The sequence below is a fragment of the Petaurus breviceps genome, unplaced genomic scaffold, assembly GCF_028583685.1.
Source record: "Petaurus breviceps papuanus isolate PSGF00001 unplaced genomic scaffold, PetGlider_PUasm1.0 184, whole genome shotgun sequence".
In the NCBI taxonomy this organism is placed as follows: Eukaryota; Metazoa; Chordata; class Mammalia; order Diprotodontia; family Petauridae; genus Petaurus; species Petaurus breviceps.
Genome location: NW_027185793.1, coordinates 2825169 through 2846307, shown reverse-complemented (window position 1 = coordinate 2846307; position 21139 = coordinate 2825169). Strand labels below are relative to the sequence as shown.

Sequence of the window (21139 nt, the reverse complement as noted above, 5' to 3'; positions counted from 1 at the left end):
CTCTCTCTCTCTCTCTCTCTCTCTCTCTCTCTTTTTCTCTCTCTCTAAGCAATTGGGCTTAAATAACTTGCTCAAGGTTACATGGCCAGTTATTTCTGGGTGTGGTGCTAAGTATCTGAGCCCGGATTCGATCTCCAGGTCATCCTGACACTGGGGCCGGTGCTCTTACTTGCTGTGCTACCTGGCTGCCCCCTCTCTCTTTTTTTCTTGTTCCTCCTTAAAAGTCTGTTTTGCTTCTAATCACTGCTTTCTTTTATCTGCCTTCCCTTTTATGAATACCCCCACCCACCTTTCTTTTGTCACCTTCCTCTACTACTTCCCGGTTAAGTAAGATAGATTTCAATTACCAGTTGCATATGTACATATTTTTTCTCTTTGAACCAATGTAGATATGATTGAGGCTAAAGCTTTTCCTGCCCCATCCCCCTTCTCTCTAATGTAAAATCTCTTCCTTGTGTGCCTCTTTTATGTGAGATAATTTCCCCCATTCTTCCTTTCTCCCTTCTCACAGGGCATCCTTCTTTCTAATCTATGCATCTTTGATGTCATTCCAACAAAATTAGTTCACTCATGAATGCTCTTTCTCTGTAGAATCTTTCTAAATGCCATTATTACCAGGTAATAGAAACTACAGGTAACAACCTTCTAACCCACATCAGAGTATTACTGTAAAAACCACTCTAATTCTGTACTATTTTCAAAACTGCCATTTCTAACACTACTGGAATAGTCTTCTGTTAGAACAATCATACTGCTAATGAATGACTTCTCTTGCCATTATCACACATTTCTGTCACCATATCAGAGTTCTACAGTTGTTCCACAGGGTCTACACTTCAATTTCTGAATTCTCCTGAGTCTGACTATGGCCTCAGAAAAATATTGTTTCAGGTATGACGATGGTGGATGTCTTTTTTTTTTTTTTTTTGCTTTTTTTTGGTAGGACAGTTGGGGTTAAGTAACTTGCCCAAGATCACACGGCTAGTTTTGTGTGTGTGTGTATGTGTGTGTGTGTGTGTGTGTGTTAAGTGCCTGAGGCTGGATTTGAACACAGGTTCTCCTGACTCTATTCACCGCACCACCTAGCTGCCCCAGTGGATGTCTTTTTAAGGACTCCAGTGCTTTTTCCTTTAGCAGGCTGTTTCTCCTATTTTGGATTTTGTTTCTCTTGTCAGTCAACTGATCAGAGGTGCTAAAACAGAAACACTGGCCATGATGTTCCTTGTATTACTATACTCTCGTGTATATAAGGCTTCAGTTAACTCCTAGCTGCAAAGACTGAGATTTGATTATGAAATTTTCTGTCCATAAATCTGAAATCAAATTTTTCTCATGTATCTCTGATTTGTTTATACATCCAAATATACATTTGGAACTTATATTGACGAAAGTTATGAGGTAGTGGTAAATTTAGTTTCTTCCATATTGTTGTCCAATTCTCATAGGGGTTAACTATTGTAATTATTGAACCCTAGGCTACTAGGTTCCTTGCTTTTGTGTATTTTGTGCCTAATCTGTCACACTGATAAAACTTTATATTTAAACAAGTATGAAATTGTTTTGATAATTACTTCTTTGTAGTATAGTTTGAGATCTGCTATTACTAGGTCTTCTTCATGCTCACTTTTTCATTATTTTACTTGAAATTCTTAACATTTGTGCCTCCATGTGAATTCATTATTACGTTTCTATGTCTGTAAAATCTTCCTCTGGAGGTTTATTTGGTGTAGCATTGAATAAGTAAATGATTTAGGTTATAATGTCATTTTATTATATTGGCACATCCTGTCCTCAAGGAATTAATATTTCTCTAATTAGCTCTTTATTAGAAGTATTAATATAGTTTTTATATATATCTTGGTAGGTATATTACCAAGTATTTTACACATTCTCTAGTTATTTTAGATGGAATTTCTCTATCTCTCCCTGCTGGGTTTTATTGGTTTTATAAAGAAATAATAATTTGTGTGGATTTATGTTTTATCCTGCAACTTTACTGATATTATTAGGTTTTCCGATTAATTTTTAGTTGTTTCTTTAAAATTCTTTTAGCACATCATGTAATATATAAAAGTGATGGTTTAATTTCTTCATTGTCAATGCTTGTTTCCTCAGTTTTTTTATGTCTTGTTTCTATGGCCAGCATTTCTAGTATGATGTCAAATTAAAGTGTTGACAATGAAAATTGTTGCTTTACCTCTGATTTTATTGGAAAGGATTCTAGTTTCTCCTGTAGCATATAATGCTAGCTCCTGATTTAAGATATACTTTATTATGTTAAAGTAAAGGTCCATTAACTCCTATTTTTAAAATTTTTTAACAGAAATAAGTATTGCACTTTGTTAAAAGCTTTTTTTGCATCTGTTGATATAATCATACAATTTTTTGGCATTTTGTCATTAATATGGTTAATTAATTATTAATTAATATTTATATTTATTTATTAATATTATTATTTATTACTTTATTAATATTAATTTTATTAATATTAAAGCAACATCTAAGTCATAGTGCATAATAATCTTTCAAATATGTTATTTTAGCAAGTTTAATAATTTATTTTAAATTTTTGTATCAATGTTTCTTAGTAATGTTGGTCCATAGTATTCTTCTTCTGTTTTGACTCTCCCTTTTCTATGTAGCAAGGCCATATTTTTCTCAAAAGGCATTCAAAAGGATCCCTTCTTTTGCTATTTTTGCAAACTTTTTTTGTAATATTGGAATTAAATTTTATTTTAATATTTCAGTGAATTCACTTGTGAATACATTTGTTCCTGGTTTTTGTTTTTATCTTTAAATGTCTCTTTATGGCTTGTTTTTTTTTTTGTTTTAGATTGGATTATTTATAGTCTCTGTTTCTTGCTCTATTAATTTTTGTACATTATATTTGTTTCATTGTTTCAAATAAGTTGGTTTTATGGCATATAGTTGTACAAAATAGTTTCTATGAGTGTTCTTTATTTCTTCTTCTTGTATTGTGAATTCTACCTTAAAATTTTTATTACGGATAACTTAGATTAAAAAGAAGAGAGAAACTAATTACCTAATGATTTATCTATTTTATCCCCTCACACTTCCCCTAGTTTTCTTCCCTTTTCCTAACTTTCCTGTTACTGTAGAGGGTACCACAATTGTGTACCAATACTAGGCTCACAACCTAGCACCTAGCTCCAAGTTTTACTGATTGGTTCAGTGTTTTTGTCCATGCTTTTGTTCATTTATTACTTGATTTTTGGTGTTTAATTTTTTTTAATTTTTATGATTCTAATTGTTTTTTTAACTGAATGCCCATTGATCTCTTCTTTTATAAATGAAAATGTTTAGAGATGCTTTGACTGCATCTCCCAGATTTTGCTATGTTCTCTTATTTCTATCATTTAATGAAATTACCTGGCCTTTCTGTGATTTGTTCTTTGATCTGCCAATTCTGAAGGATTAAGTCATTTCTTCAGTTTTTTAATACTTTTTTATGGCCCTTTAATATATTTTTTATTGGAAAGTAATTAGTAAAAGATGTCTTTAATATTTGCTCTTCTGCATTTTTGAGGTTTTATGTCATCATACATAATCCATTTTGCAGATTATACAGCTGAAAAATATACATAATTCCTTATATTCCCATTCAATAATAATGGGAAGTCTATCCTATTTAGCTGTAATAAAATTCTATTTAGTTCTTAACTATTTAATTTTTTGCTAAGATTTACCCAGGGCTAAATGTAGGTACATTGAGATCTCTTCCACTATTATAGTTTTACTATCTATTTCTCCATATAATTAATTTGTTTTTTTTTTCTTTAAGAATTTAGATCCTGTGCCATTTGGTATATTTTAAGTACTTAAATTAATTTATTATCGTTACTTTTCAGCAAAATGTTGTTTCCCATTTGTCTCTTTTAATTAAATCTATTTTTTATTCTTCCTTGTCTAAATTATACTTGTAATCTTTGCATTGTTTGTTTATTTATTTATTTGTTTTTGGCTCAGCTGAGCCAAGCGCTCAGCTGAAACATCGTAGATTTTGCTTTTATTTTAACTCTGTGCAAGTGTTTCAAATGTGTTTTCTTATAAATAACATATTGTTAAATTTTGTTTTCTAATCCTTTATGTTTTCCTCTTGTTTTATGGATGAGGTAATTCCTTTTATACTTACATTTATTATTAATGGTAATTAAGTATTTCTTCCAATCCTATTTTCTTATGCTTTTTCTTCTCTTTATTCCTGCCCCATATTTATGATGAGTTCTTACCCTTTCTTTTTGATCTTCCCTCTAATCACTAACCCTTCTCCAAACTTAGAGATTGTTTTGCTTATGAAAAATCCCTCCCTAGATTCACCTTCCCCCTTACAGTCATCTCCTTTCCCCTCTACCTATTCCTTACTGTATTCCTTTTGAAGTTAATGTATTCCTAACCAGACTCTTTGTGTGTGTGCATGTCTGATGATGATGATGATGATGATGATGATGATAGCCTTTCTTTGGTGCTTTAATGTTATTTCATTTTAACTTCACAAAGAGCTATGTGCTATTGTTATTCTCATTATACAAGTGAGGAAATTGAGGCAAATAGGGGTTAAGTGCCTTGCTTAGGATCACGCAGCCATTAAGTGTCTAAGGTCAAGTTTGAACTCAGCTCTCATCAACTTCCATGTATTCAATTATCATCTCAATGCTGGTGATTCTCAGATCTACTTATCCATTCCTGATCTCTCTGATGCTCTCCAGTCTCACATCTCCGACCCTTATTAGACATCGTGAAATGGGTATCCTTTAGACATTTCAATATGTCCAAAACTGAACTCATTATCTTTCACCCCAATTCTTCCCTCTTCCTAACTTTCCTGTTACTGTTGAGAGTGCCACCATTGTGTCCCAATTCCAGGCTCACAAGCTAGGTGTCATATTCAACTTTTTTCTCTCACACTTCCCTATTCAGTCTGTTATCAGGTCTTCTCCATTTTACTTGGTAATGGCACATATTGCCTTCTCTTCTCTGACACTGCTACCACCTTGGTGCAGGCCCTCATCACCTACAGTCTGAACTGCTGTAATAGTCTTCTTGTTGGTCTCCCTGTCTCAAATCTCTCCCCACTCCAGTTCATCCTCCACTCAGCTGTCAAAGTGATCTTCCTAAAGCTCGGTTCTGATCATGTCACACACACCCCCCATCCCCATTTAGTAAACATGATCACTGTCATATGTATTATATATAATCATATATAAATCCTATTTGGCATCCAAAGCCCTTCGTGACCTTCCTTTCCCTCTCTTTCCAGTCTTCTTATATCTTATACACCTCAACATGTTCTGTGATCCAGTGACACTGCCCTCTTTCTTGTTCATCATAGAAGACACTACATCTCCTGACTTGGGGCATATTCAGTGGCTATTCCCCATGCCTGAAATGCTTTCCCTCTTCATCTCTGCTTTCTGGATTCCTCCACATTCCAGGTGAAATCCTGCCTTCTACAGGAATCCTTTCCTAATTCTTAATTCTAATGCCACTCCTATGATTGTTCCCACTTTGTCAGGCAGGAAGCTTTTTGGTACATGGCTTGTTTGCATGCTATGTCTCCCATCAGACCATGAGTTTCCTGAGATCAGGATCTGTCTTTCACTTTTCTTTGTATCTCCAACAGGTAGTAGAGCCTGATGTACCGTAGATAGTGAATTTTTATTGACTGACCAAAGTCTCTTGACTCCAAATCCAGTACTCTGTCCATTTCACTATCTAGCTACCTTTGTATATAATTGTGAAAGTGTGTGTTCTGCTCCCCTTTGAGCAGTTTAAACAAAAGGGACATTTATGTGATGCCTATCCCCCTACTCCATCCACATCTCTATATACTTTTACTTGTAGACTGCAGTTATATAAGTTCTCTCCACTCTTCATCCCATTTTCTCCTAGTTTATCTGTTCTTACTTTAAAAAAAAGGACCCCTGAAACATTCTCTAGATTTTTGTACCAATGGATCAACCATTTTTGGGTGGACAGCCTCCAAAATGGTAGTATTACCTGTAGGATACGAATCTCTACTTAGGCCATAGGGTCACCAATTTTCTCAATAATGTGTGATTCATTCACTCTTGTTAGGTGAAGAGAAAGGGAGTAGCTTTAGAAAGTACTTATATTTTGCTGAGCTTAAGACATATAATTATCATAGATGAACTCTTGAAATGATGCTACAGGTATCAGTTCCTAGACCTTAAATAAGGCCCCAGGCATGCACAACAAGAGATACATCTTTTTGATAGCCTTCTTGGAATGGGCAGTGAAACAACAGGGCACACCGAAACACATGAAAAAATGAAAACACCCAGCTACCCAACACCATTGCAGCTATTCAGCTTTACTACCACAAACGTTCTACTGTTTTCTTCTCTCTCTCTTTAGGCTTGATTGCTTTGTACCAGTATTAGGGGAAAACATCAACATCTCTTTGCTCCTTACCATTCAAACTAACTCCCCTAGAGTCACTTACAGGTCAATTTCCAGAACAGTCCACCTTCTCCCCTTCTGTCCTGCATGGGTAAATAATACTTGTCCTTCTGTTTTGCTAACATGGGGACACAAGGAACTGACCCATCTCAAGGGGACCATAACTCAAGTGATTGCCCAAAATGGAGCAGAAATGTTTCTATACGACATGGAGGGGTGAGGGAGGCTAGTCACAGTGGTGTTCCTTGGTGGAATATATTCAAATGTGAATTTTTATAACTTTTTTTTCCCTTAGAACCCTTATCTGTAGCTATTTTCCAGTGGTCTAGAAGGGGAACCAGATTTACAGAATTATAAATTAAGATTTCTAAGATGCCATCTAGTCCAACCTGTGTGCTCTAAAATTCTCTCCACGAAATACTTGGCAAGTGAATGTCTGCTTTTCCTTGAAGACCTTTAATAAAGAGAAAAAGCAATACATTCCATTTTTGTAATTTTTTATTGCAGTTTTAATTGTAATTTCCCTTGCATCTTCCCTGTAGCTTCCATACATTGCTTCTTCTAATTCTGCCTTCTTGGAATAAGCAGAACAAAGTTAAGCCATCTTATAGTTATCAGGTCCTCCAGAGTCTTCCACGAGTCTGTTGGTGGAATGTCTCCAGTTTTTTCATCATCTTGGTAGATTACCTTTAGAGATGTTTCAACTTATCATTGTCCTTTTTGAAAGTTTGATCCTCAAACCGGAGCAGAGAGTGTTCCAAATGTGGTCTGAGCAGGGCAGAGTTGAGTTCAGAAAAACTGTCAACTTTTTTTTTTTTAAGCAATTAGGGTTAAGTAACTTGCTTAAGGTTACACGGCCAGGTATTTCTGGGTGTGGTGCTAAGTATCTGAGTCCAGATTCAATCCCAGGTCATCCCGACTCTGGGGCCAGTGCTCTTACTCACTGAGCCACCTGGTCTCCCCCAAACTGTCAACTTCTTTATCATGAATATGCTTCTCCATAGCATTGACTTTTTGAAGTAACACAATTTTTCATAATGAGTTTTCAATCCACCAAAGGCACCAATTTAAAAAAAATTGTTTTTATGCCATAATCATAATCCTGATGTTATAACATTCACACTTGAACCCTCCATTGTAACAAAGAAAAAGAGTTAAGCTAAACCAACCAATACATTGATAACATCTGATGGTGTATAGCACCCTGCAGTATCCTACCTCCCTTCTAAGATAAGGGAAGTGTATTCCATCATCTATTGCTGAGGACCAGAATTGATCATTATAATAGTCAGTTGACTCATGCTTTCCCTATCCAGTGCTTATTAGGTTTATTTTTTTGAACCCAAATTATAGGAGAACAATATATAATTTGTGCTTTTTTAGGACTAGAAGGGGAAAGGATCATGTGAAGTTATATTTGGACCCTTTACACTAATTTGGACAGATTTCAATGAATATTTCCTCTTTCCTCTGTAAATCCTTTCTCCATTACCTCCTGATATGAAATATTTCAACTCTCTCCCACAAACCCCAGTCATAGGAACCCATTTGAATTCCAAAAACACCAATAAAAGTACTCCCAAATAAACACAAAAGTACTAAGTGCAGGAAAGGAATACAAGACAATTTACATGCCACATTTCTCTTTTCAGAGCACTATTTTGCAGTTATTTTGTGATAAATATATAGGTCTTAAGCCTGTATCATTTTTAGATCTTGAGAATCTGATTTTAGTGATCAAATATACACATTATAAGAACTCCATAACAAAATAATCTCCTTGCTCCATGAACTTGGTAACAACAGGATTTCATCTGTAGATATTTTAGTATTTTTGCTTCATATTACTTTCTATGGAAGCTGCCCCAATTTGCATACTGATGTGTTTTAAAAAGTTGGCGGCATTAGGGACAAAAACCACAGAGACCTTTTTTTTTTGGTAATTATAATATAAACTAGTGACTCATATGACAAAATATTACACAAACTGTCTATGAGTGGGTCTACTATATAAAACAAGTATAAACACCTCAAGGGCCGAGACAGTTTCAGTTTATTTTTGTTTGCCTAACACCTTAATATATGCTTATGAATTGATAAATTAGTGCCATTCTGCCTCAGAAGGAATTTCTATCTAATCATTCATTCAGCAATCATTTGTTAAGTAGCTACTATTGTGTATAAAGCACTTGCTAAGCACTGGGGAGATGAAAAGATAATACAGGACATGGCCTCTGTCTTATAATATCAAAGTAAAAAAGTACTTCTGTGTTTATTTGTAATAAGAAACTAGATTTGAATCTTTTTGTTTTCTTATTTAAGCACTGACATCACTGAAGATGATCCACGTTGGCTGGGTGCATGGTGGATAGGGTTTCTTATTTCCTGCTTCCTGGGATGGTCTATGATTATACCTTTTTCTTGCTTTCCAAAGCATTTACCAGGTAAATGTTAAAAAAAAATAATTTCTTAAAATAAACCTCATTCTTAGAGTAGGTACTGAAATCTAAGACTTGCCTGACTAGTATATTTATTTTTCTTTGTTACCATTTGACTTGTTGTTTTGTTCCTAGAGGGTAGAAGTATTACTCCAGTAAAAATCTATTTCAATTACCGTGTTTCCCCGATAATAAGACCTATCCCGAAAATAAGCCCTCCCCTTACTGTGTAAGATTCCTCTAAAATAAGCCCTCCCCCGAAAATAAGCCCTATTGAGATTGCTACTGTAGTGAAGGTGATCCCCTGTGCTACACGCTACATTACAGTACCCTCTGTATGCACCATCCTGCCCCCCCCCGGGTGAAACGCATGCCGTGCTCCGAGCTGCATCCAATCAGAGCTGCAGCAGTGAGCGCGTCATCCTGTTCTTCCCCAGTGATTTGCTTGCTGGCGCCATTGAGAGCAGTGCCGCAGAGGAGAGCTGAGGCAGGACAACATAAGCCCTCCCCTGAAAATAAGCCCTCTGGTGTTTTTCTTTCCAAAAAAAATAATAAGACAGTGTCTTATTATCGGGGAAACACGGTAGCAAGTGATCTGGAAAAAAAAATCTACTTTGCATTCATGGGATGGCTCTATGGATAAAATAACATGTACAAGTACTTTAAAAGCACTAAACTGTAATATATTATTATTTTATGATTTAAATAAACTTAATATAATCTTATTGTAACAGTACATTTTATTGACTAAATAATTTCAGTAAAATAATAGTCATCATTACCATTATTTCATATTTCAGATAAGTGTGCCCTTAATTTATTAGAACAAAATAGTTCCTATTGGCCTAAATCATAATAATCTATTTGGGGAAAAATTTCCATTTAACAAATATCTAGAAGTATATCTTTTCTGCATGATTAGTCCTTAATTCTTTAAGAGAACTGAGTAGTAAAACTGTTCAAATCTTTTTTTTTTTTGGTGGTATCTGACTTTATATTACTGTTCCTAATTTTTCTTATTTTGTTTAATTACTTTGCCAAAGCCATGTATTTGTTAATTTTTTTCTGCCAACTGGTCATCTCTATCTGTGTATCCCACATTTCAAATTCAATAAATCCAAAGTAAATTATTATCTTTTCTCTAAATATGCCCCTCATCTGACCCCTTCTGTTCTTTCCAAGGGCACCTTCCAGGTCCATTCCAGCTGTAACTTCAAAATGTTTGAATTTTTTCTCTTTCTGATTCCTAATGATTACTTAGCTTCCAAATCTTGTTGGTTCTTTCTCTACAACATTACTGGCATCCATCCCTATTTTTCCACTTAACAACCATTACCCTAATTCAGGCCTTCATTGTCTTTCACTGGTTTTCTGTTCACAAACTTTTCCTTCTCTAGTCCATTTTCCACACAACTGTCAAAATTATCTGACTATGTCACTCTCCTACCTCATGGTTTTCTGTGGTTCTCTCTTTCCTTTAGATTAAACCTCAAATTCACCAAGCTGGACATTCGAAACCTTTCACAGTCTAGTTGCAACCAGTCTTTTCATGCATTTCACAATATTCTCCTCCACATATTCCATGCTCCAAACATTTATTGTTCCCCAAAGACAGAAACTGATCTTCCAACTTGTTGTCTTTGTACATCTTTATGTCCTATATCTGTGATTCATGACCTCCTTCACCTTCCCCTATTAGAATCCTTAATGACCTTTGAAGTTCATCTCAAGTCTGCCTCCAACATGGTGCTTTCTTAATGTTCTTAGTGTATGTCCTTTCTTCTTCCTCAAATGATTTTTTCCTTTTTTACATGTATCCTCGAACTCACAGATTATTTTGCTGTGGTTTTCTATTGGTATCTCGAGCACCTGGCACAGTGTTTTGTACATAGTATGTGCTGAATAAATGCTTGTTGAAGTTAAGCAAATGTGGGATTCTGTATCTGAACTATTTGGAACCTAGCAGAACAAATCTAACACTTCTCAAAAATGATGGCCCTTTTCTAGGTGAAAGACCCCAACTTCTTCTCCTGATCCTAATATGTCATGATCTTGAGTCTCTTTATCATACCATATACAGGTTGCCCTTCACTGGATACTCTGTAATTTATAAGTTATCTTTGCTAAAATGTGACATCCATAAAGAACACAATACTCTGGATGTGATTTTACTGTGGCCTAGAACAATAGAATGTCAGCTCCTTCCTTCTTCCTGCAGCCTAAGATGGTATTGACTTTTTTGGCTACTGTTATCATACTTTTCACTAAAATTGGGCATATTGTCCATTAAAACTTTCTTATCATTTTCAATTAACTATGCCTAGCCATGCTTTCCCGATCTTGTACCTATAGTATTTATTTTTTTTAACTTAACCTTATTAAATTTTGTGTTATTTTATTCCAACCAGAATTCTAACCTACTTGTATTATTTTGGATTCAGATCCCGTCATCCAACAACTTTGCTATCCCTCACAGCTTGTAGCAGCAAGCACCCTATCATACCTAGGGTGGCTGCCAACACAGGTTCTTAGATCTGCTTTTCTAAAGGAAAGCAATTCAAAATGGGTCAACAATCTTGCTTTAATCAAATATATGTCATTTACCTAGTTCAGGGAGAAAAGGTCAGCACCCCGAACTTCAGAGAATACAAACAAGTTACAAGCAGACAACAAATACAGAGAAGCATCAGAAGACAGGCTTCCAACTGTCTGACCATTACATCCATACCTAGTCAGTTACCAGAGAGGGAAGCACCAACATCTGGGTTTTCAAAGCTGGGGGCTCAACGGCTGCCCAGAGTCTCATCTGGCGAAATCATGCAACTCTTCTCAGTGATCCCCAAAACAAAATCTCACATGAGGGTATATATAGCCTTCTTCTGGCTCAGAGAATGTCACAGCCCTCTTGACCCACTGCCCAATCACAGAGCACCAAGGTGTGGGCATTCCTGAAAAACAAGCCTCCAGCCACAGGCTCCATGTGACCACATTCAGCCTATTAAGGGGAAGAATATATTTTCAAATCAAGGAAGGTTCTCAGAGTCACTTCAGCCTATTAAGAGGCCTAGGGGCAGGGAAGATCTTAGATTCCATTCCCATAACACAGCTTTGTATCACTTGCATATTTGATAAGCATATCATATATGCCTTTAGCTGAATCATTAATTTAAATGTTAAAGTGCCCAGGGAGAAGGAAGCTACCTGGGGGAAGATAGTAAAGACCTTTATCCAAATTGGTATCAGCCCTTTAATGAGTACTCTGGGTCTAGTCATTCAGCCATTTCTGAATATGCCAAATTATACTGTTTTCTCTATTGTCTAGTGCTCCTTTCTCTTACCGAGTTTACAGTAACATTCTTGAGAAACTTTGTTAAATATATTTATCACATTTCCCTAATGTACCAATGTAGTTCCCCTATCAAGAGAGAAAAAGAGGTTAAATTTTCATGATATACTCATGATGAAGTTGGTTCTCTGTGATCATTATCTTCTTTTCTAGACTTTCATTATCTATTTCATACATTCTAGAATTCTTCCTGGAATCAAAATCAAGCCTATACTTTGTAGATTCTCCCTCCCCTCTACTTCCATCCCTTATTTCCCTTTAAAAAAATCCAGGTATTTGCTTTTATTTCCTAATCCCATAGTACCTCTTCCATTCTTCATGGTCTTTTAAGATCTTTACATTCAGGTCAGGTGATTTAAACTTTTTTAAGAGTACCTCTTTTTTAAGCAATTGGGGTTAAGTAACTTGCTCAAGCTTACACGGCCAGTTATTTCTGGGTGTGGTGCTAAGTATCTGAGCCCATATTTGATCCCCAGGTCATCCCAACACTGGGGCTGGTGCTCTTACTTGCTGTACTACCTGGCCGCCCCAAGAGTACCTTTACTACTTGTGTTGCTTATCTTTGTTTTCAATTCTAATTATTAGCCAATTTTGTTCTGTCCTAAGATCATTTTTCTTGGCAGACGAAACAAGTAAAACAAGAGTTGAGTCCTTTTGCTTTCTCCTTATTCATCCATTACTATCTTCCTATTAACCTTGAGGTAAATGAAATTTTTTAAAAATTTTTCTAACTCTAGACCCAGTTTATTCTGGTCATTATTGAAGCTGAGACAGTTCTAACCTTTCTAGCAATTGGAATGTAGTCTACCCAAATTGGCCTTGTTGCTCACGTGTGACATTCCCCTGCCAGCTACTTGCCTTTGTCTTGGCTGTTCACTGTAACTGGAATGTACTCCTTTGTCACTTCTTCCTCTTTAAAACTCTGCTCAGGTGCTACCTTCTACATAAAACCTTTCCTGATTCCACTAGACACCTTGTGTTCCTACCATTTTATTTTTCTTATATTTCTTATATTTTGTATTCACATATACATACTCACATACATATGTATGTATATATATTTTCTATGTGTATTCATGTGTGTGTGTATGTGTGTGTAGTTTCCCTTTATAAAAACTAAGCTCCTTAAGGGCAGGAACATGCGTGTTGATCAGAATAGGTTCAGAATAGCATTTACTTTGGCCTTCTTTACACCTTTTGAAGTTAGAATTAGTATAACAATTTCACTTATTTTTCTCCCTCCATTGATTTGTAACCCAAATGTTTTTTTATTTTTTTCCCTTTCTTTTTTTCTGAAATTTTTTGCATAAGAATTTTTTTACTATGCAATGCAAATACATTTCTATCCATTTGTTCCTTTTGAATAAGTAGCATCATCATATTTCTAGAGTTGAATTCCATCTATTTCTTTTTCTAATTTTCCATCAGTTTTTTTTGTTTCCATTACTTTTTAATCATTTTTATTCTTATATGGTCATAATGTCTGGCTCATTCTTTTGGTTCTACTCTTTCTCTTTTGTATTATTTCATAAAGCCTTTTCCAGTTTTCTTTGTGTCTAGTATTCCATTACACTAATATGTCTAGTATTCTATTACACTAATGTACCATAATTTATTTGACTCTTTCCCTATTGTTAGTCAGTACAGTTGCTTTTAATTTTTTGCAGTTACATACAAGGCTGTTAGGAAAATCTTAGAATGACATGAATTTTATACTTGTGAATGTTTGCAGAGTTTATAAGTTTCTTAGGCTTTATTACATGAGCATAGTCTATAAGAACAATATTTTAATTGCAAAGCTATACATTGCTAAGTATGTCTTCCTTCATTGACTTTATTTTCATTAAAACTCTTTTTTTAATTGTGTTGAGGCAGCTGAGTAGTGCAGTGGATGGTGTATGCTACCCTTGGCAAGTTGCTTAAACTCTCAGAGCCTTGTTTTCCTCATCTGTAAAATGGATAGATTGTATTTGATAACTTCTAAGTTATCTAAATCCAGCTCTAAATCTATGATTCTATAACTGTAAAATGGAGGAGGAATTGAATCCAAGTTTCCTTCCTGATCTAAATCTTCAATCTGGTACTTGCATAAATATATTTAAAGGAAAGAAGGGAGACTGCCTGGGGAGGTACATTTCCTTAAACATCTAACACTGTCATGAACTTCCGCCTATGTGAAGCACACAGGCAGCTTAATGAAGTGAGCAAGATCTGGACCTCAGTCCTTCCTCAAACATTTAATAGCTGTGTGGCCCTGAGCTAGTTCCTTAACCTCTATGATTCTCAGTTTCCTCATCTGTAAAATAGGGATGATAATAGCACCTATTTTATAGGATTTGTGAAGCTTAAAAAGTTTGAAAGACATAATTTCTGGGTAATTTAATCATTTATTAATAATGCCAGCATGTTTATTAATAAAAGGATGGTCATTAGCCATATCTCTTAGACCAAAGATGATCACAACAATGGGCTAATGACTTATATGCCCATTAGAAGAGGGGTAGCAATCAACTCTGCTAAAAAGTAATGAGAGATTGAATATTAAAATGAGGTGCTGAATCTATTCAAATGAACTTTGATTACATAATTTAATTTTTTTTTGGAGGGGGGAAAGTAGGACAGTTGGGGTTAAGTGACTTGCCCAAGATCACACAGCTAGTTTGTGTGTGTGTGTGTGTGTGTTGTGCCTGAGGCCAGATTTGAACTCAGGGTCCTCCTGACTCCAGGGCCGGTGTTCTATTCACTGTGCCACCTAGCAGCCCCATGTAATTTACTTCTAAGTTACCCCCAGGCTTGGCAACCTATTCAAAGAATTTATCCTCACCCAAGCCTGAGTAGAGCATAATGGCTTCTCCAACTGAGTGGGGTCTGAACAAGAAATTCCCATTATCAGTGATATGCTTCAAGAAACTGAATTTTTAAAATCAGGACTTTAGAAAAAGGGGATGGCTCTGGATCTCCCCAAGTTGGTTATTAATAATTATTTCTCTCAGGTTGTTGTGAGAGCCAAATGAGATAATATATGTAAAATGCTTTGCAAATCTTATGGTGATATATAAATTTTAGTTATTTGTTTTTATAATTTAGGTTTCTATATTACTGACTTATTATTGTAGAAAAATTAGACCCTGTTTTAAAATATATTAATTGTAGAAATCATGAAGGTTGTCCAACTTGTTTATTATGTCAACTTTTTTTTTCATTTTTAGGCACCTCTTTAGTACGAGCTGGAAAAGTTTCTCAGGCCCATCAGGATGATAATATAACAAAATTTCAAGATGAAGAATTTGGGAAGAGTTTTAAAGATTTACCAGCATCTCTTCTGGTAATGTAACATCTTTTATGATAAATTTAATGAGAATATTTTATCTTTTGATGCTGACTTGGATTTTGAGGCATTTAAGTTTTTATACAACATAAAATATTAATACTATAAGAAATTAATGAATGTGGAAACAGTAGAACAAAAAAAGTAATACAGAACAAACATACAAGTATTGCTTTTTTAAGCCTATTAAAATTCAGGAAGAAGGGAAGAGAAGATTCACTGTTTATCTTCTCTTCCTGTCCCAAAAATATATAATGATACACACTACCTCAGTGAACTGGCATTATGACACCATGTTATAGACTAGACAATAGCATTTTTCATCCTTTTAACTTTTCATACCTTATATTATCAGTCCTTTCTTTTCTAAGCATTGTGGTTCTTATTGAGGAGGTCCGACACTGTTTTGAAGCTCAGTGTAAAAAAAAGCAGTTATCACCTGGAGGACCTTGTCATCTAGAGCTCTGATTCTCAATTCTTTTTTTCTAGCATCATAATATTCTTTGTCATGAAGAATCAAGGCACAGTAAATATCTAAGTTGATAATACCATAAGAGAGTTGGGAGCATCTTGCATGTACAGTTTTCAAACTGAACAGCAGTTTTTGTTGAATTATTTGTGAATTGAAGATCTGGCATATTTTGATATTAGTACATACATGTAACAAACAAATGTTATTTATTTTCTGATTATTATATTTATATGACACTAAGTGCATTTTATATTAAACACAATTATTCATGAATTTTTATTTTCAATAACTTCAGTATTTCAGATTATACCTTTGTGAAACACTGATCTTTAGAAAATCTCTCTTCCATTTGACTCTGTGCAGGACATTCTCCATGACAATGGCAAAAACCTTTGGTGAAATTCATAGTGGGTGCAAGCAGACTGCAACATATTTCTATTGATGGCCTATGCACAAGACGTGGTGTGAGGAATATCATTCAGGATATGTATGATTGAGAAATGAGGAGGTGGGTTAGTTACGTAGTGAGAGCAAGGGATGGATAGTACATGGATCACAGGTGAATTTAAGTGATGAAGTAAGGGAAATGAGAACATGATATGCCTAAGCTACTTGAGAGCAGGGATTATCATTTTTTTTTATCCCTACTGCTTAGCATAGTACCATGCATGTATTTTTTAAAGTTTGGAATACATCAGTGTGGGAAAATTCTAGTAAAGATACTCCCTTCATCAACACGAACCAGCCAGTCTTTTGTAACTTATCTTAGAGAGTTGTTTGAGACAAAGAGAGGTTTAAGTGATCTGTTGAGGATCATGTAGTATTTGTCAGAGGCAAAACCAAACTCTGGTCCAAGTCCAGCTTTCCATCTGCTTTGTGATCCTACCTCTTACTTTATAGGTGATAAGTACTTAACAAATGTTTGCTAATTTAAATTGAAAAGTGACTAAGCCAGAGTCATAGCCTTAGCCTCTTAATTAGTATATTTATTGCTTTAATTTTTAATATAAAAATTTGATGTTATAGTCATCTTATCATTCATGAATCTCAGGTATATTTTTATGAAAAATGCAAAGCAAAAAATAAATGTGTGCAAATAAATAGAAATAACCTGCTTATTAAAATAAAGACAATTATGAAAAATATTCTTTAGTGTACCATAAAGAACTATGGGTTGAAAATTCCCTTGGGAATTTTTGATAAAGATACCCATAATCTTGTTTTTTTAATTGAAAACATGCAGTTCCTTCAATATAAAATTTATGAATTCTTACCTGTAACCTTTTGTCTATTTTACTTGTTATCTCTCTATATAAATGAAAGGATCCATATGACTAGGGTACAAGTTCTATAAGTTTACATTTAATGGTCAAGAAATTGAATTTCATTTAGGAATAAGCAACCATTGTAGTAACAATAGTAATTGTCGATATTTACGTAGCACTTAGAGGTTTGCAAAAAGCTTTACATGGATTATTTCATTTTATCCTCACCACAACTCTGTGCTCTATGCTTAGGTTTTGTAATATTCTGCTCTAAGTGTTATTTAGTACTTGCACATTTATTCTGTAGATTGGCAAATCCTGCTTCTTTTCAACTGTGCTTCTGTCTAGTTTCTCCGAAGTATTATTTCTGATTTGTATATTCTAGTTTTCATTCTTTGTCTGTTTTGTTCATTATAGGTTTTTTCACTTTGTATTCACTCTACTCAGGTCAACTTAATTCATGCCTAATTTCTGCGAGTTCCTAGTTGCTTGCATGTGACATTTGAACAATCCAGTTCCCTGCTTGCTTTTTACTTTACTACCTGGTGGTGACCTCTTTAATTTACATTAGCACCTTACAGAATTTATGATGTAATTTTGTGTGACCCGTAACATCTAGTAGCTATTAACCACTCCCCTTTTGCTATACTTTGTCTGAATTCTAGAAATTATAGAGGGATTTTGAAGTGTCCTAAGAAATTCTTTACAATGCAAAATTAATTAACTCTGCCTCAGTTATTTTATTTTTTCTGGCAGTGCTGAAGAGCATATTTTCTCTGCAGTTTAGTTCTTTCCTCCTCTGAGGTGAGATGATTATAATTTTCCATTTCGTTTAAGACCCCAAATTGTATTGCCCAGCTTGATTATTCATTCTATTTCCAGACATGGCTCCAAATGTCTATTGACTGTTTCAAAAAAATGAAACTTACTTTTAAGCAATGAAGATTTGCTATACCTAAGGATATTTGAAAGAATGTGATACAGGCTCTGCAAGCAGTTCTAATAATATTATGAGCAAAGGTAGAATTTGGATTGAAACATATTTAGCTTTCCAAGGTGATACATTTGGAAAGGCAACACATCACTTTATTTAAATCTTCTCCTAAAATTGTGATATTATTACTTCATAATCACATATTTTCTATGGTTGGTTCTATAAAGATTACTTCCAGTTTAAGATGGAAGCATTGAAAAATGATTCATAAGACCATGGTCTATATCTAAGATAAGAAATTTAAATTTTCATTAAAATTATAGAACTTTAGACTTAGAAGCTTCTACAAACCATAGATTCAACAAATGAATAAAATAAATGAAAAATGTTTTTATTAAGTACTTAGTGCTTATTAGCTCTAAGATTACAGAAACAACTGTGGGTTTTGGGATGCCTAAGATAACGAATCTAAATGGGAAATGAAATCATTTTTCCAACACAAAAAAGCAAAAATGAGAAGTTTCTTTTTATAGATTTATGTTTACAAGCCTAAATTAAAAAGAACTCTGAAAGAAAAGAAGCTTTCCAGTCTGACTTTATCTTTCAGCAAGTCATTTCCCAAATATTTGGATAATGTGGCAAATTATTGAATTATCATCAACTTTAATGTAGGTAAGAGTAAGAAACAGTAAGAGAATATTTGTTCCACATTGAGCTGAATATAAGAATTAGAATGTAGCTGTATCCCCTCATAAGACAATTCATGTAACAACTTTATATAACAAAAGTAGAAGAGTAGGAAATTAATTTGGTATATGCTCTGAGAAGACAAATGAATGGCAACATTTACATAGTTTCTTTTCTGGTTTTCCTGTTCTAAGAGATGACACCATTAAATAAGTATTGATAGTTCATCCCTAGTATGGCAATTCTACTTTTTATACTCTGTGGCAAAATATAGGAAGAATCATTTGTAGCATTATTATGCTAAATAACTATGCGATACTACCATTTCCTCTGCCTGCCTTGTCCTTTGGATATGTGATCAAAACCCCAAAGTTTTATATGAAGGGAAAAGGGAAATAAACACTTTATAGAAATTAAGTTTGTGGCAAATCTTGTAAAGCAACTACTCTACTAAAAAGTAAGACAGCATAGCATAGTGGGTAATGAGCTATCCTTGGAATTAGGAAGACCTGGGTTCAAATCTTGCCTCTTGACACATACTGGCTGTGTGACTCTGGGTAAGTTACTTTGTTCTATCAACACTAAGAATATAAGTTGCATTGATAGAGTTTCCATATCTGGTATATCCTTGTACCAGTAAAATCAGAGGCCCAGTCTCTATCTTTATCTTTCTCATATAGTGAATGGAAGCAAAAAATAGGTCAATGCTCACAAAAGATATTCACCTCTATAATAGAGAGTGATTGTCTTGTGTAGTATCCAAGTGGAAAGGAGATTCCTTATAGAAGACTGACATACTGCTGGATGGGAAGTTTATTCGGTTAGTCCAACAGTGTAGGCATTGGAAGAAAGAAATTGAACCAGGTCCAGAATTGAATAGGAGGAAGAAAATAACTGGGAGTATATTTGGGAAATTATGAAATCCAAAGCTACTCATTAACATCAAAACCCATCTTTTTAAACAGTGCTATTTTGCTGCTAATGTTAAATGACTTTAAGTCATGGCACATTACAGTGTTTGAAGAATCAAAATTGTGGATAACCTAAAGGTAGTGGAGAGCTGCATAGTGGTATAAATAGACTGAAGCATATTACCTAATGTGGTTCATGTACAAGAAGTAGAATAACATTGAATCCTGTAAATGTGTGAACAGAAAAGGAGTTGGACTTGTTATGTGATGAAAGTGATGTGTAGCCCAAATGCTATATAAGTAACTTTGTAATATGTGTGTGTGCTTGTGCACACACACATATTAAAGCAAACAAAAAATAACTCAAGAGAAGATTGTGTATGGGATAAATCTTTTATGAAAAATTTATAGGAGGATATGTACAAAAATCATATACATTTAGAAGCAGGCATGGATAGGTTGCCAGCTGTACTACTTGAGAGAGAATTTTTATTCATTTCAATGAATTAACAAATATTTATTGAACACTATGTGCTTAATAAGTGTAGTATGCCATGCTAAATCCAGTTGGTATAAGTTCTCTGAAAGAATATAACATATTATAGGTAAGTAACTACAAGGCATTTTAAAAAGGAAGAGAGAATTAACAACCAAGGCTAGTCAACAAAGGCTTGCTTCACAGAGAAGTTGTTACCTTAATTGAACTTTAAAAGAAGATGAAAATTTGAAGAGGAGAAGGTGAGGAGGGAGAACATTCCTACCATCAAGGCGACTTGTGAAAACCACTTTTGTCATCCAGACTTTTCCCAAAGCCTTCCAGTGAAGTGAAGTCCATTTAATTCTGAAATAATTCCATTTTTGTAAAGTTTTAATTGTTGGTAATTAAAAAAAATAAATCAAAACTAATTATGCATTTCACAACTTCTACCCCTTGCTCTAATTCTGCCCTCTGTGCCAAGCAGAATTTGTCGAAATCTTCCACATGAAAGTCCTTCAAATGCTTTAAGATAGCTTTCATATCTCTCCCTGTGTCATCTTTCCTCTGTCTTTAATATCTCAGATTGTGTATATCATTAACTTTTTGAGTTCCATTTTTTCCCCAGATATCATTAATTCCTCCAACTGATCTTCACATAGAATGATCAGGAGACCTATCCTGGTTATTCTTCTCGGAATGCTATGTAATATGTCCATGTCTTACCCCCACAAGGTATTTCCCACTGGTCGGTGGTGGTGGAGGTGAAATAGGGTACCGCACTTTAAGCTTTTCACTTTGCACCAAATATTTGTTTTCATTCTGCTCCCTTATCTGAATTT

The 21139-nt window shown here is 34.6% G+C and overlaps 1 protein-coding gene across 1 annotated transcript in view; it reads left to right on the top strand.

Annotated features, from left to right (window-relative positions):
- The window catches only part of LOC138161242 (solute carrier organic anion transporter family member 4C1-like), a 139622-nt gene that overhangs the window by 38825 nt on the left and 79658 nt on the right, over window positions 1–21139 (top strand). The window contains exons 5-6 of the mRNA XM_069088055.1: window positions 8764–8885; window positions 15435–15550. Of these exons, the coding sequence (XP_068944156.1) occupies window positions 8764–8885; window positions 15435–15550 (238 nt within the window). The remainder of the gene's footprint in view (window positions 1–8763; window positions 8886–15434; window positions 15551–21139) is intronic.